The sequence below is a fragment of the Drosophila albomicans genome, chromosome 2R, assembly GCF_009650485.2.
Source record: "Drosophila albomicans strain 15112-1751.03 chromosome 2R, ASM965048v2, whole genome shotgun sequence".
Lineage (NCBI taxonomy): Eukaryota > Metazoa > Arthropoda > Insecta > Diptera > Drosophilidae > Drosophila > Drosophila albomicans.
In genome coordinates this window covers 10552774-10568489 of record NC_047631.2, presented here as the reverse complement: position 1 = coordinate 10568489, position 15716 = coordinate 10552774, and the positions used below count along the sequence as shown (strand labels likewise).

The following is a 15716-nucleotide window of genomic DNA, read 5'->3' as shown; positions in this document are numbered from 1 at the left end:
TATTGAACAATAAGTTTCATTTAAAGTCTAAAAATATTATACTTTTTTAATGTTAACTATAGGTTGTATTTACAATTATTTTATTATTTATATTCATATGTTAAACGATAAGTTTCACTTAAAATAATAAATATTAAAAAAATAATAAATAATTAAAAATCCAAGAAATTATTTGTTTTCGAGTATTTTAATCCAAAAGGATATTTTAAAATTATTTAAAACTATAATATCCGAGATGTAGATCAAAGCCTTGGTTATTAAAACTTTTGAATCAAATAATTGTTAATATTTAACTTGATAATCGTCAGACCTTTTGTAGTATATTTTCAAACTACATCCTTCCTAACATGATATACATTTTTTTCAATTAAGTTTAAGTTTTGTTTATGGAAAGGAAATGATATATTTGAATTGTTTAATAATATATCAAATCTGTTGGTTTTAAATGTTCTTTTCGTTTTCTAAAAAATCTCGTGTAATGATTAAAAAATTATGCAATTTTCACAATGAGCTAAAACAATAATATCATGACTAACAATAGGCTCTTGACATTTAAGCAATATATATTCTCAGTTAATTTCGTAGAGTTGATTGTATTTATAGGTAGTATCATCAGTTTATCATCATTTGATTCTACGTCAAACTGCCAATTCAATCTGAACAGTGCCCAGAGAGCCTTGATAAGCAGTTAGTTCGCAGTTTGCCGTTCGTTCGTTTTGCGATTTGCAGTTGTTGTTAACTATTTGCCATGTGGGTAACGCGGGTGGAAATGACTGTGGATTCGGTTTTAAAACTGAGAGCAATACGAGTAATACTTACTATGTGAATGACGTGAGAGAGAGATAAGAGTTCGCTCCAAATAAGATAAGGTGTCTTTTGCTGTTGCTGTTTTTACACTCGTACATCACGTGTGTGCAGTTTTAATACCATATATTTTTGGCTAATGGGTTGCTTTATACTAATAGATCTGATTTATTTTTTAATTAAGCTTAATAGATAAATTTGATGAAAATTAAATTTAAAATTACTTTCAGGTTAATGATAGACTGTTTTGTAATTAGCAGACTGTGGAATTATTTGCATTGCTAATTACAGATTTATTGTTTATAGGGTATGTTTTCGTCCAACATCCAATACAATATCGTTCTTTGTTTTATTCTTTATTTTTAAACGATCGCTGGCCTCTCCATAAACATAACCAGTACAACAAATTTGATGCGAATCAGTTCGTTGCTTGCGCCAGTCGAGAGCGCATCGAAGGCATCGGTCTCCACTCCAATATATTTCATTTCATTCCAAACTCGATCCGAAAAAGCAGAACAAGAACACAATAAAATAAGGTGACGCAGGCGGAGAAACGGAGACGTAAACGTAAGCGTAAAAGTTGTCGGAGACGGAGTGAAGTGCATTGAGAGCGGGCGAATAAAACAGCGAACTCAATTGAAAAAGCGACGCGTGAATATTTAGTGTTGGCTCGACTAAGCTTTAAGATCTAGTCAACAATCTGATCTCCGCTGAAACTGACGCGGTTCGAGCAAATCTCCAATCCGTTGAGCCGGTCTCATTGGTGCATAAAACTCAACACAATAAAAAAAACACAACAGAAAAAACGAAAACAAAAACAAAAGACAGCGAAACATATAAATAAATAAATACATTTACGAAGGTGATTGTTGACACACTTGAAACATTTGAAGCATAGAACCAGTTTTGATATTGTCGAAATGTGAGTCCCCCAAACAGCGAAGGTCGTTCTATGCAGCGATGTAAACTCGTATCACAGAGAATATAGTATTATTGATATTTCTCTTTTTAAATAGAACTTTTAGTGCCTGCCTTCATCATGGCTAAAATGCCAGAGACTACTTTTGCCGACCTGAGCTTGGCTGATAAGGTAAGAAATGTTTGACGACTTTTCAATGAGCAGGTGCATTTGTTCAAAAAAGGTGAACAAACTAATAAAAATATTTAAATTATTAACAGTAACAAGAGATTCAACACAAACACGATACAGAATACAATTTCTGACTTTGTATAATTCAATGCAAAATCTCTCTATGTCAAGTTCAAATTGTGTGGCAAAAAAAAAGTTAACAGTCGACTCAGCGATACCCTTATAAGTTATTTTTAACAACTGGGTTATTGTAATAAAACTCGTTATCATCTGTTGTACTGAGTATTTGCTTTCAAAAAAATATGTTACTGCTTGTAATTATTCATTTCGACAGCAAAACAAAATGATTTAATGTGGATATGATGACGTTACAAGCGTTGGCATAAAGTTCAAAGACTCTGTTTAGGGAATACATACAACTTGTCTTAGCGAATTGTCTATATAAACATTGAGCACGTGACGTCTTGGTATTCAGTAAAACAAAAAAACAAAACACAACAAAACAAAACAAAGTAAAGCAAACTTGCGAATCGATATAAAGCAGCAGTAGCTCTGCCAATTTACATACGACTTGACTATACATATGTACATATATAATATTATATGTTCATATATTGAACGTATTTGTATGCGAATGTTTATTGAAAAGTACACAATAGTTAGCAGATGGGTCAATGTGATACGCGATACAAATGCATAAAATACACATTTGCGGAATTCATTAATTTGCCCAGTTTACTTAGGTACAACATGCGCATGTGATTCTATCACAACGATCAGCGATCTACGATTTTCGATCCGTACTTGTTTTCTTTCTATTGTTGCCTTTGGCGTCAATTGGTTTGGCGAATTATCGCCGGTCCTCTAAACGATGTCAATTACCAGCTACAAGTCTCTTTGACCGATTGAAACTGGTGCAATCTGTATGAATAATTGAAATTGTAAATAATTTTCGAAATATTCTAGTTTAATAATATCACACATGTGTGTTTTGTTCTTTTGTTTGTGCAGACTTCTGTGAAGAAATCAAACTTAGAGGCGCGCCGATTCTCTGACGTTTCCACTTGTTCGTTTAGTTCGGGTGAGTCGTAATAATCTATAAATATTATTTGTGTACTAAATGCTTTTGCAGCTTGCTTCACAGGCAGTTCCGATGAGGACGAGGCTTCACCCAAAGATATCACACAGCGAAACTCCAATGGCAGCTCCGATTTTTGTGTCAAGAATATTGGAAAGGCCGGATTTGGTCGTCGAGAAATCGAAATCGCCGAACAGGAGATGCCGGGTATTATGACGTTGCGTAAACGCGCCATGGAGGATAAGCCGCTCAAGAATGCCAATATCGTGGGCTGCACCCACGTCAATGCTCAGACGGCGGTGCTCATTGAGACACTGCAGAAACTTGGCGCATCTGTGCGTTGGGCGGCATGCAACATCTACTCGACGCAGAACGCTGTGGCCGCTGCTCTTGCCGAGGCCGGAGTACCGATCTATGCGTGGCGTGGCGAGACTGAGGAAGAATTCTGGTGGTGCCTGGACAAGTGCATACACTCCGAGGGCTGGCAGCCAAACATGATCTTGGATGATGGCGGAGATGCAACACATTTGATGCTGAAAAAGTATCCAGACTACTTCAAGTCCATCAAGGGCATTGTCGAGGAGAGTTTAACAGGAGTACACAGGCTGTACCAGGTGAGTGATCCTTATTAATTTGCATATAACTTGTACAGAAATATTTATTTCTGTCATAACAAAATCAATCAATTATTTGAAAGCAAGATATGATTATAAAAATGGGTATGGCATTATAAAAAAAGGATATTTTTTAAGAAATCCAGGTTTTTAGTTTGAAAATGTGATTAGGATTATTTTTCAGGTGTATTCGTTACTCTCATATTACAATTCTTTTAATTCATAATTCTATTTATTCTAACACAAATTTTTATTAAATAGAATTTAATTTTTTTGAGGAAAAAATTACTTCTTCGAAATAATCCTTAATATTAATTTGTTTATATGCGACAAGCTGCATTCAGTTAGAATTTATTCAATAATAATCGATAGCTGATTATTATTTTTGTGCCGAAAAGATTGTTGTTTAATTTAACAACTGCTCAGTTAATCTGTATTGATCATTAACAATTTATAAAAATAAAACAAGATGATTACAATCTTGGTCATAAACTTATCGCAATATATTTTTACCTTTCAGATGTCCAAGGCGGGCAAACTTACCGTCCCGGCAATAAATGTGAATGACTCGGTGACCAAAAATAAATTTGACACCTACTACACTTGTCGCGACTCCATTCTAGACAGGTGAGAACCGACAAAGGAAATATTTATCTCGTAATATTCCGACTAATCTTTGTATTTTATACTTTCACTCTCAACAGCTTGAAGCGCACAACCGATATTATGTTTGGAGGTAAGCAGGTGGTCGTCTGCGGATATGGAGATGTTGGCAAGGGCTGTGCCCAAGCTCTGCGAGGACAGGGTTGCATTGTATACATCACCGAGGTGGATCCTATCTGTGCTCTGCAGGCGGCCATGGACGGTTATCGAGTGGTGCGATTGCCTGAAGTGATACGAAATGTCGATGTTGTGGTCACCGCCACGGGTAACAAGAATGTTGTCACTCGTGATCACATGAATCGCATGAAGAATGGCTGCATTGTTTGCAACATGGGACATTCGTGCTCCGAGATTGATGTGAGCAGTTTGCATACGCCTGAGTTGATTTGGGAGCGAGTGCGATCGCAGGTTGATCACATCATTTGGCCCGATGGCAAGATGATCATTCTGCTGGCAGAGGGACGATTGGTGAATCTCTCCTGTTCGACCATCTCATCATTTGTTGTCTCTGTCGCCTCGTCCACTCAGGCATTGGCTCTTATCGAACTGTATTCAGCGCCGGGTCGCTACAAGTCAGATGTTTACCTGCTGCCAAAGAAGATGGGTAAGTTTGCTACCACAACTGCTATAACGTGATTTTTATAGTAATGCTAATTTCAAATATAAATAGATGAATATGTTGCCAGTCTTCATCTGGCCACGTTTGATGCCCATCTCACAGAACTAACCGATGCCCAGGCCAAGTTCCTGGGCTTAAGCAAGGCTGGGCCTTTCAAAGCTAACTATTACAGGTAAGCTTTGTCTTTTGCTTCTGAAATATTTTTGCAAGTAAATTCAAACAGTTTTCATCATAAAAATTAATTTAGAAATCATTAAATTAAACAAAACAATATAATAATATATTACATTTTTTATTTATTAACATTAATTTAAATATAAATCTTCACATAATGTACAATAGTTTAATATGATTTTGTTTAACCATGCCTTTATCAATTGATTTTTACAGATATTAAACGGTATTGGAGCAATCGAACATCAATCTGGTGTGAAATTAAAATATTTATGTTTATTACATACACCTTTATTATTATGTCATTTATTTATACATGTTGTATTACCTTTTTATTGTGTTGCTTTTAATAAATATTTGAAAATAAAACTGCTCGAGAAACATCGATCGCATTACGAAAATATTACTTAAAAAAATAAACGAATTTTTACAGTAAAATACAATATGTTTGTTTATAAATAAAATTTAAAAGAAATTTAAGAAAATCTTTATGTTATCAATTTATTCGTTTTAATAAAACTGTGAATATTTATATATATCTTTCTAATATACGATTGTCGCGCCATAGAAAATAACCAGTTTCATAGCAGACAGCTAGTGACAAAAATAGATTGCAAATTCGGTTGGTGTCTCCGCTCGGCATAAATATATATGTTCGTACAATGACACATAGATGGCGCCAGTTTTCCACCCGTGATTCGAGTGAGTGCGAAAAACAATTGCCATAGCAATAAATTCAATTTAATGTTTGGCATTGATAATATAGTGTATAAAATAAAAACGTACAATTAACCATGCATTTACATTCATTAGTAATCGACATTTAACGAACAGGTTAATGTATTTCTCAAGCTGTTCTTCCGATAAACATTATTCGTTAATATATTGCTTAGGAATAAAAGTTATCTCTTTTATTGTTTATTGGCCAGATCCAGAGTGGAATACTATTGTGACAAGTTGCAATTAGCAGGAAGTATTCATATTTCACTCGAGTTCTTCCGTCGGAGACTAGAAACCATGCCTTAATTATTTGAAGCCTTTATATTCCACATTTCCTATATTATATTTTAATTTTTACTGGAGATTTTAAAAGTATAGAGACCATATAGACAATTGAACAATATGTCAAAGTCAAGTAGAGCTAAAATTATTTCAACAAAGCATTGTATTCCATTTTAAATAGATCTCAGCGATGGAGAATAATGACGACGTTTTCGGTCCATGGAGTTACTTATCTTCGTCGTCATTTATCACATAGGAATTCTCCCAGTAAGACATCATTCCGAAAATGATCCTTTGATCAACCCGTGGTCCAATGAGCGGATTCAACTGCATAAGGAACGTGGATACCCAGAGTAGCCAGCAGCAGACGGCGGTAAGAATAACACAACATCTGATGACACCTCGCTCCTTGCAACGTTTTGCAACCAAGCAACCAACTAAAGCGACAATGATCCAGAATGCGGTGAGCACTAAAAATGTTATCAGGGTTTTCATTTTCCTTTGAAAGCGAATTCAGTTTGGATCACCGCTTCAATTGAAAGTTTGACAGAGTACGCCATGTTCAAAAAAATATTATTATAGAAATCCAAAATCAAACTTTACTGGACAACAAACTCAATGGTTTTTTTTGGTTTTTGTTCTTAAACATATATATTTTTTTGGGGGGGTGCTTGAGCTCATAAAGTTTTATGATTACGCGAACATTTGCTCATTTTATTGCAGCCAGCGGAGGCTGCAGACGCACGAAGCGCACTGGAGCGCAAAGGTTATAAAAATGGAAATTGTATACATTTTGCCGAGTGCCAGGCATCAATAAAACTGCTGCCAATACGCGAGTGCTGGGAATGGGGTGGGGAAGGGAATTGCTATCACCCTGCTTTCGCATCCTGACTAAGCGCAAAAAATCCGTTTCCTGCTCTACGGGATCTAGAGCAGGACAAGGACCAGGACCCGTGCCATGTGGTGGCTGGAGTCCCCTGATGATGATGCCATAAGTGCCCAGGCGCGGGTCGTAAAATGGCGGCTGCGAATTTGGCATTGGGGTCGGAGAAGGAGAAGAGTCGGCTGTAATCGAGTTTTTCCAAAGTAGCAATAAATGTTTATGGCAACATCGAATTTTCCATTTTCTCGCCATAAGTATCAAGACGGCCGGTGCCGCTAAAACGCCTCAGTCCACCGTCCTTCCTCCCATTTGCCGATTTTCCACCCCCAGGCAAAAGGCAAAGGCAAAGGCATTGGCATTAGCCATTTCACGCTGGTCGAGTGCTTGCCGCGGCCATTTTGAATGCCATTTTGGATCTGTTCTCAACGGAAACTCATGAAAAATCCTTGCATGCAGTAGCTCGATCTGTTTGTTGGAGCTGACTGTAGTTCTAGTTACTCTATTTATGAGTACTATGTTGTGGCACCTCTTGGGTGTGGGATCGATATAGCATAGCCATAAATCACAGTTCTCATGGTCGAGCGACGTATGTATGCAATGTCTCATATACGAATGCGACTTCGAATGCGAGTATTGAACATGTTCGTTCGTCTCGCAAGCAAATGCAAATCAGGCGTAAAGTGTGATTTCGGCTTCAAAAAATGTTGCCGTTTGGCGTTTGCTGTCGTTGTTGTTGTTGTTGTCGGCGGCAAGAAAAGACAAAGACAACGCTCCCGATTCTAGGGCAACTCGACAGCTTGGTACCCAAGTCACTGGTGTATTTCCACATTTGTTTGGCATCGTTGAGTCAAAATATTTGTCTGTCAGAGACTGATTGATTTGTGGTAACCTGCAGACGGTGCGTGACTGACATTTGGCCAAATGCGACGTTTATTTGCCTTCGCAGGAAGTTGTCTGAAGAAGTCAACTGGCGGATGTTTGAAAGGATTCCAATTTGGGTTTTAGTATCATAAATGATAGAAGAAGGCAGTTGTCCTATCAACTGTAGATTGTAAGTTGTAATCACATTTAATCAATTGTCATCTTTCATATTACGATTATAAATAATATTTTAAACAAAATTATGTATACATTATTTAAAGTATAATGCTTCCAATTAAATGTGGTTGAGACTTATATTAATAGTGTAGATGATTAAAGAGGTTCTAAAAATAATATCCCTGTATAGATAAGTCTTTTAGAAATTTTCTCGTTGGCAATAAGTGTTTCAGTCAACATACATCTTAACTTAATAAATAAAATTTTACTTAAAAAAAAAGTCTTCTTTAATTAAAATATTCATAAAATGGTTCAATTAAATTTTGCTCCAAATACTTATACGTAAAAAATATATATGAGAAGTAAATATATAACAAAAAATGAGTTCTTTTCGGCACAATAAAACAATGGAATATTTGTAAGCTTATTTAAAACATAATACTGAAATGTTAAAGTCGGATATATATAAACTATATAAATAAAAATGTATATAGTACCAATGTTCCATATAGTTGATCAGCTGATATTGACTTTGACTGAGCTTCTTCCTGTTTTTTTTCGGCAGTCCTTGTTCTTTAGAGACCATAAACTCATTATATACTCTAAAGTTTATTCTAATGCCTCTAGAAAGCAATGGTATATTTATCCTACCAAAAAATATTAATTGAATATATTTTAGGTGCTATAACATATCAGTATAGAACTTCTACTTCTTAAGAATATTTTTACCAAATTTACAAAATAGGTCGAGATGTGCAAACCGACGGAAAAATAGAATTGCCGAAAGAAACTTCTAATAAATCAAATATTTGACAATAATAATTGGACATAAGATAATTTATAAAAATAAAAACAATTAAACAATGACAGTTTATATTATTTTTTGAGATTATATATTAATGAAAGTCGCAGTTGTTCTGACAAACACTCTCTAATCCTCAAAAATTCAGATTAGTGCTAAGACTTTGAGCCAGCACGCGTTGTTTGTTCCGTCAATTAGCGTTTTTAACACCATTCAAGGAAGTTCTCGGCGCGGCAACAACTTGGGCTACAACAACACAGTGCTTGCCACAGATATCGCGGGTAAACAGCGGTCCAGTCGTCGTTTTGGCTTTGTCATTGGCGCCCTCGCAACAACTCCAACCAGGTGCTGATCGGGTATGTAAGGCACAGACTGCATAGACTGAGGCTCCAGCGGAGCACTTGCTTGATGTTGGATGCAAACATCAACTCGACTGGCACCCGGCCTTTGTTGGTACATGGCAGGTCATGCTCATTGAAGCATCCCAAAGCGTGGCAGTCGAAGAACTAGTTAACAATTTGCTTCTGACACCAATGGCCTATTTATGTGTTAGAGTTTTAAACAGCTTTTGTTGTTGAAACTTCAAATTGAGGCAAGCACAAGTGATAATGTTAATGTTCCTTTTAATTGATTTAATATATTAAATTTGTTACAAACATTTACATTAAAATTAAGATAAAGTGTAGAAGGCATTCTAACCTTGTGCCTTTAGCAAATGTATGTAACAGGCAGAAGAAGTCATGTCCGACCCCATAAGATGTATATTCTTGATCAGTGTCAACAACCAGTGTTGCCAGAGTCGCTTTTTTTCCCGTCAAAACTGGCTTTTTTTCAAATGCCATTTGCTAGAAAAAAATTGCAAACAGCGGGCAGCGGGAATTCTGGCTTTTTTTTTTACTTTAATGCTTTTTTTTAGATTTTTTTTCTATTTGCCCAAAATTATGGAACAATATTTACTATAGCTGTTCTGTCAATGCTTGCCAACATTTTTAGTGACAAATCGATTGTATAGTGTTGTAAAGCAATCTCAAAGAACACGCCAATTTAAGAATTGGCGATAAGTCATAGCGTCTCTAAAGACAAAAGTGAATTGATCTTCAGTTCACTGTGTTTTGATTGTTTTAAAAAAACTGTCAAAAGACTTTAAACAAAAATAGCGGGACGACACGGGTGACAGTTACTGCAAATCTACAATCACCGCAAAACTCTCTGATTTGCGCGCCCATGCTTTGACCAAAAATCATAAAAGTGCCAAGTGCGGGTTAATGCAAACAAACCAAATAAATTTTGTAGCTTTGACGGTCAAGACAATGGAGCAAGAAGCAGTGCTATGTCTTTTTGTGGCCGAGCATACATTGTTGGCTCATTTGGATCATTTAGGAAACCTAGTTGTTAAATACTTTGAAGACGACAGCGCTATTCGTTTTTCTACTCGTTGTTTTCTACTTAAAATGAAAATACATTTTATTCTAAATCATGTATTTACAGTTATGGCTTGCGCAGACTTGAGAAATGCTGCTATAGATATAACCTTCCTAATAAATTCCTAAAAATTATGGGAACTGGATGAAAATATGACAATAAAAATGAGGAGAATCAGGATAGTTTTAATAAAATTCTCCAAATATGTACAGCTGCTGTACAAATTCTATACATATGTTTCAATATAACCGATTTCGTGCGCTCACCTTGTGACTATCAGAAAAAACATAGAGAATCCACTGAATTGAAAAATCAGCTTTTTTTACAGCTTTTTTTTCTAATTTTTCAGCTTTTGTGCATCGTTTCTTCCGTCAAAAACAGCTTGTCTTTCTCAACAAACTTTGGCAACACTGTCAACAACCGAGACGATAGAGCCTTATGTCAATTTGTCTGTATGAAACACTGGATCACACAGACTATAAGAGACAGAGTTATTATTTTTTTCTGGACGGCAATTGTAACTTTTGCACGCAGTTCATGTTTGTTTTATATTTTTGCCACGCCGACTTTCGCCACCGCAAATCAAAAAAAAAGCATATAGTAAGCGTAAATTTGAAGCTTACGATTTTTGGTATATTTGAGCATAACTATAGTATTTATTTATAATTTTCTGAGTTGTTTGCTATTAGATAAAAATTGTAGAAGTTATTTTAGTTTTTTTGTTGTTGACATTCTTGTATATTCCGTATTATATGGTATATTTTGAACGTAATAGTATATGGATTTACTAAATATAGACCTTACTTGTTTTCATTATTTGAGTTATAATTTCATTTGTTTAATATTTTCATCTATCTACCCGTAGGGTAGAAGTGTATTATAATTTTGTGCCTGCAGGTAACAGACAGAATGAGGCTTCTAAGACCAAATAAAGTTTATAGATCCTTGAGCTGACATTTCCTTATGTCCGTATGAACACCTAGATCTCAGAGACTATACGAAATATAAACAAAAATCGAATAACAAGCGTTATCTTGAAGCAAATGCGATTTTTGGTACAATAATAACAATAATAGTGTTTAAGATGTCTGAATTTTTGTTTGCACCAGACAAAAATGTTCGAAGTTATTGAAGAAACACTTTTGTATGGGAAAATTTGCCCACTTACTAGGAGCCTTAGTTCCTTTGCCTGACAATCTGGTATATTTTGCACTTTATGGCATATTTTGAGTGTAGTACTATACCAATACACCAAATATATCATTTGGCATATTTTTAGAATTTTGCGGTATATTATTTTGGTATATTTTAAGAATAATGACGAGCTGTTTTGCTTTCAATCACATCGACCCTCATTAACAATATTTAATTACATTGTCTTCAATATAAATTTGAATTGTAATAAAAAAAGTATAACATTAGTTTTCAAATTTCAATACTCCATGAAAATAAAATCAAAGATCATGGTAATTGTACAAATTACTTTCAGATGCGATGTACATAAGACTTTGAATTGAACGAAAATGTATTCAATGAAGTTGCATTATTATTTATTTATTTTTAACTACTCAAAAGTGAGTAAGTTGGAAAGAAATATCATGAAAATTTTGTTGATATATCTTAATACAAATTTGTATGAAATATTTCTTTCCATTCACTAGACCAAATCTGCCAATTTGCTTCACTGTTCCTTTTAAAGGTTAAAATGTTGCCAATTTCATGTCTTTTATTTCTCACTGTTATAATCAAATTGAAGTTAAAAATAGTGTGTTGAGTTGCATTCGAATCCAAAATTTCATAGCTCAACTACAACTTTCATTTTCATAGCTGCTGACCTCCAGCTGGATACAATTTGCACAGCGTAAATGGCAAGGAACTTGGGGATGTGAGTGTGTATAAGGATACGAAGACTGAGTTTGCGCACAATGCAAGGCAAATTGCGAATTGATTTTTGACGCAACCACCAAAGATAGAAAGGGCAAGGGAGTTGAAGCGAGACAAAGAAATAAGATATAGTATATATAGTCGGTGGTTGATATTTGCGACGTCGCGTGGGCGAATAAATTAATGTATCTGGAGCGAGTGAGCAACCCCCAAAATATTCAATACATCGAACTCAACGGCGATATCGACTTTGTCGGATGCCTTTCAGAGGTTCTGTGTCTGTGTATGTGTGTGTGTGTGTGTGTGGGTGTGAGGGTAAACAAGTTGGCGGGCATGCAAAAGATATATAGTCCCGGCCATATATCTAGGCTGTGTGCCCGCTTGTCCCCTACCCATTTATTTATTTATTTGTTTATCTGGTATTTACGAGCCCGTGTGCAATGTCTGGTGGAGCTCTAGCTTCGTCTTTGGCTTTGACTCTTGCTGCTCTGCCTGGGCTTGGTCCCTTGCCAATATACGCTCTCTGCTCTCGAATAGCAACTGCCAACTGTCGGCTAGTCGGTTCGTTACGGTCGCTTTGTTGCTGTTACTTATTGGTATTGGTTTGTGGCAATGTGGTAATGCTATTGGTATCACTTTTGCTCTAACTGTGACTCTGACTCTTGCCGTCTTTGCTGGCGTTGGCGTTGGCGTTGTCGTCGACATTGGAGTCGTCGTCGTCGTTGTCGTCGCAGTTGTCGGCGTCGGCGTCGTTTGGTTGCGCTTTGTTGGTGGTGTGGATGTGATTCGATTCCTGGAATCTAACAGCTATTCACACCCAGCAGAAAACTCGCACATCGCATTCACTGTTTGAGCGTTTTCCGATGACGTTCCGTTCCGTTCCGCACAGCGCTTAGCTCCAAGTCCAATTGCAAGTCCAACTGGAATTGGCCGATGCCGACGGAGTGCTCTTGCTTGAAAGTGTTAAAATAATAAACCAATATAGCAGTAACAATAACATCAATTATAATAACAATAAAAGCGACAACAACGCCAAAGCAAAAGCGAAATAAAATCAATAAAATAAAGACAAGTTTAACGTTCAACTCTCATAAATATTTAGCGCCAGTTTTCAAGCCCTTTCTCAACGCAACTCGGAAGCCGCTTTAAATTATAACCATCATAATAAACGAATACTTAAACGAATGCAAACACTAACACGAATACAAATACGAATACGCATTCGAGTGTTGTGAATATCGATGGCCACGCTAGCAGTTATCGCGTTGACATTTAACGCCTCGATTTCTGTAGCATTTGTTTATGGCCAATTGGTTAGTGGCGAATAGCCAATTACCAACAAACTGGCTACTGCCATTACGTTCAACCTGTAACCAATTCAATATTGCCGACGGCAAGTGACTTTAAAAAATAAAAATAAATAAATATGCTATTCTGTTAAGTGCTGCCTGTTTCTTCAATTGCCAATCGGATTGTCCACATTATTAATATTCCCAACTGGTAAGTTATGCCTTGCAATTTAAGCGATCTATTTATTACTTATCTGTAGCAGAAGATATTCCATTAATTTCTATCTGAAGCGCCTTAGTTTTCATGTGTCTAATTGACTACTTAACGTATCCTAAAACATCAAAAAGACCAGCAATTATAAGTAGTTAATAAATAATTATAGTTGACTTTGTCGCATTAAATTGTTTTCTGAGTTTTACAACAGAGAATTTCGTAAATTCTTTCAATTCAACTTAAGTTGCTATATAGAAAAATATCTGTGAAGAATAAAAAACAATGTATTGCGTTTAAAACTTAAAGACATGCTTTGCCTAATCTCTTAAGCTGTAAACCTAAAATTGTAGCTGATGAAATTGGAATATATTTTCAATTTTCCAGGTGCTCGTAAATTTCGAAATTTATTTAACTAGTAATAAAGCTACAGATGAATGGGCTTCACTGAATAATATCCTCTACCGATTTTCATTAAAACCATATTCTACAAATATACCGACAAATACTGCAATAAGCCGCAGGCTATTTTTGGTATATTGATGTAGTACGATATTTAAAATACACGATACATTACAAAAATATAACAGATTGTCAGCCAAAGTAATTAAGATCCGATTTTAGTAGACCTTTTCTACCATGCAAAAATATTTCTTAAATAAGTACACTACAAGTTATGCGATCGCAACAAATTAGGAAATTTTAGGAATTATAAATACTGTAATAATTATTGTATATACCACACATCATGCTTTTAAATTAAGTTTGTTATTCGATTCTTTTCGATTAAAGGTGGCGGTAGGGGCTTTATCTTGTATAGTCTTAGCAGTTCATGCGAATAGACAGAAGATATAATACCCCTTCTACCTTATGGGTAGCAGGTATAAAAATAAAATAAATTCAAAGAGTTACAGACTGTCATTTAAATTTCTGATAGATTTTTGCATTCTAGATTTCTGGATTGTCGAAGAGTCAATATGTAGACAAATTAAAGTAGGAGAATTTTAATTTATGGCAAACTCTGAAAATAATTGAGGTTTAAAATCTAAACATCTCACCGGAATTCGTTTGATTGTAATAAATGTAGAATTGAATACTACATTAAATTATTATTATTATTATATTATAACTTGATAATGCCATATGTGTATTGCTCCATATAAATTGATTAAGTCTGTATATATAAATTCACTATTTATTATATTTGAATACAGCTAATTTCTATGAACATTTTAACAAATTATATATTTTATATAACATATTTGTAATGATTTTAAAATGTTTATTTACATTGTTAGATTTGAAATTTAATTAACGAGCTGAAAATAAGTTTTATTCAGTTAATTTAAGCAGCTTTACTGGGTTACTAATAATTAACAAATTTGATGCTAGAGAACATCCGAATAGGCAAATAAAACTTTTCGATTTATTTATTCACTACAGTTGATTAAATGACGTAGTAATGATTTTTCAACTTTTCAATCAAACAATAAATTAGGATTTTTAAACAGAAACATTGGGCTTTCCCAAGACTTTAAGACTTAAAAAAAAAACATAGTTGAAGGCCGCAAGCTCATCTGCTCCATATGCGGACGTTAAATAGTTCCATTAAAAACACAATGTTATCTTTTGCAGTGGTTTATCGCTTTTTAAGTCGATGGCACTATTTGGACGTGCGTGATCCAATCCCAAGCAATCCTTCTGCTCTTCCCCAGCAAAGGGGAAAAACAACATTTCCTGTCTCCATTTCTACTTTATGCTTTATGGCCAGCGATAAAGTAGCGGGCGCGTTGTGCATTTTAAATGTTCCCACGGCATCATTCAGAGGGAAACAATTTAAGAGATCACGCACGGCCGTAATCATACACAACACAAACACACGCATACGCACACACTGATACAGATAATGGCAATGGCGGCACTTAAGGGCTGCTGTTGCCTAATCCGGTTCTGCAAAATGGAACCATGAGCTGGCAACCCTCATACTCATGCCCATTTATTCAGTTACACGCACACATACACATATATGCTATTAAAACAGTGTCTCCATCCACCATTCATAGTAAGCGAAATACATTCGCCGTTACAATGTTGTCGCTCACAGATAAGAGCATACGCAGGCCAGACCGGATGAGTGTTTGTG

The 15716-nt window shown here is 35.4% G+C and overlaps 2 protein-coding genes across 3 annotated transcripts; one reads left to right on the top strand and one right to left on the bottom strand.

Moving 5' to 3' along the window:
• Positions 1-1218: 1218 nt before the first annotated feature.
• On the top strand, positions 1219-5425 carry LOC117575463 (adenosylhomocysteinase-like 2). 2 transcript variants are annotated; one of them, XM_034259677.2, is made up of 8 exons: positions 1219-1726; positions 1821-1894; positions 2906-2975; positions 3039-3586; positions 4107-4213; positions 4291-4853; positions 4920-5040; positions 5259-5425. In XM_034259677.2, the coding sequence occupies exons 2-8, from the start codon at positions 1844-1846 to the stop codon at positions 5263-5265; spliced, it is 1467 nt and encodes a 488-aa protein (XP_034115568.1). In that variant the 5' UTR covers positions 1219-1726; positions 1821-1843; the 3' UTR covers positions 5266-5425. The 2 variants fall into 2 exon arrangements, with proteins under 2 accessions (XP_034115568.1, XP_034115566.1); XM_034259675.2 differs by having other exon boundaries at positions 1220-1726; positions 3027-3586; positions 5259-5424.
• A 344-nt stretch (positions 5426-5769) lies between these two features.
• LOC117574899 (V-type proton ATPase subunit e) lies at positions 5770-6649 on the bottom strand. Its single transcript, XM_034258937.2, has one exon. It carries the CDS (start codon positions 6537-6539, stop codon positions 6270-6272), a length of 270 nt encoding a protein of 89 aa, XP_034114828.1. The 5' UTR covers positions 6540-6649; the 3' UTR covers positions 5770-6269.
• Positions 6650-15716: the final 9067 nt, after the last annotated feature.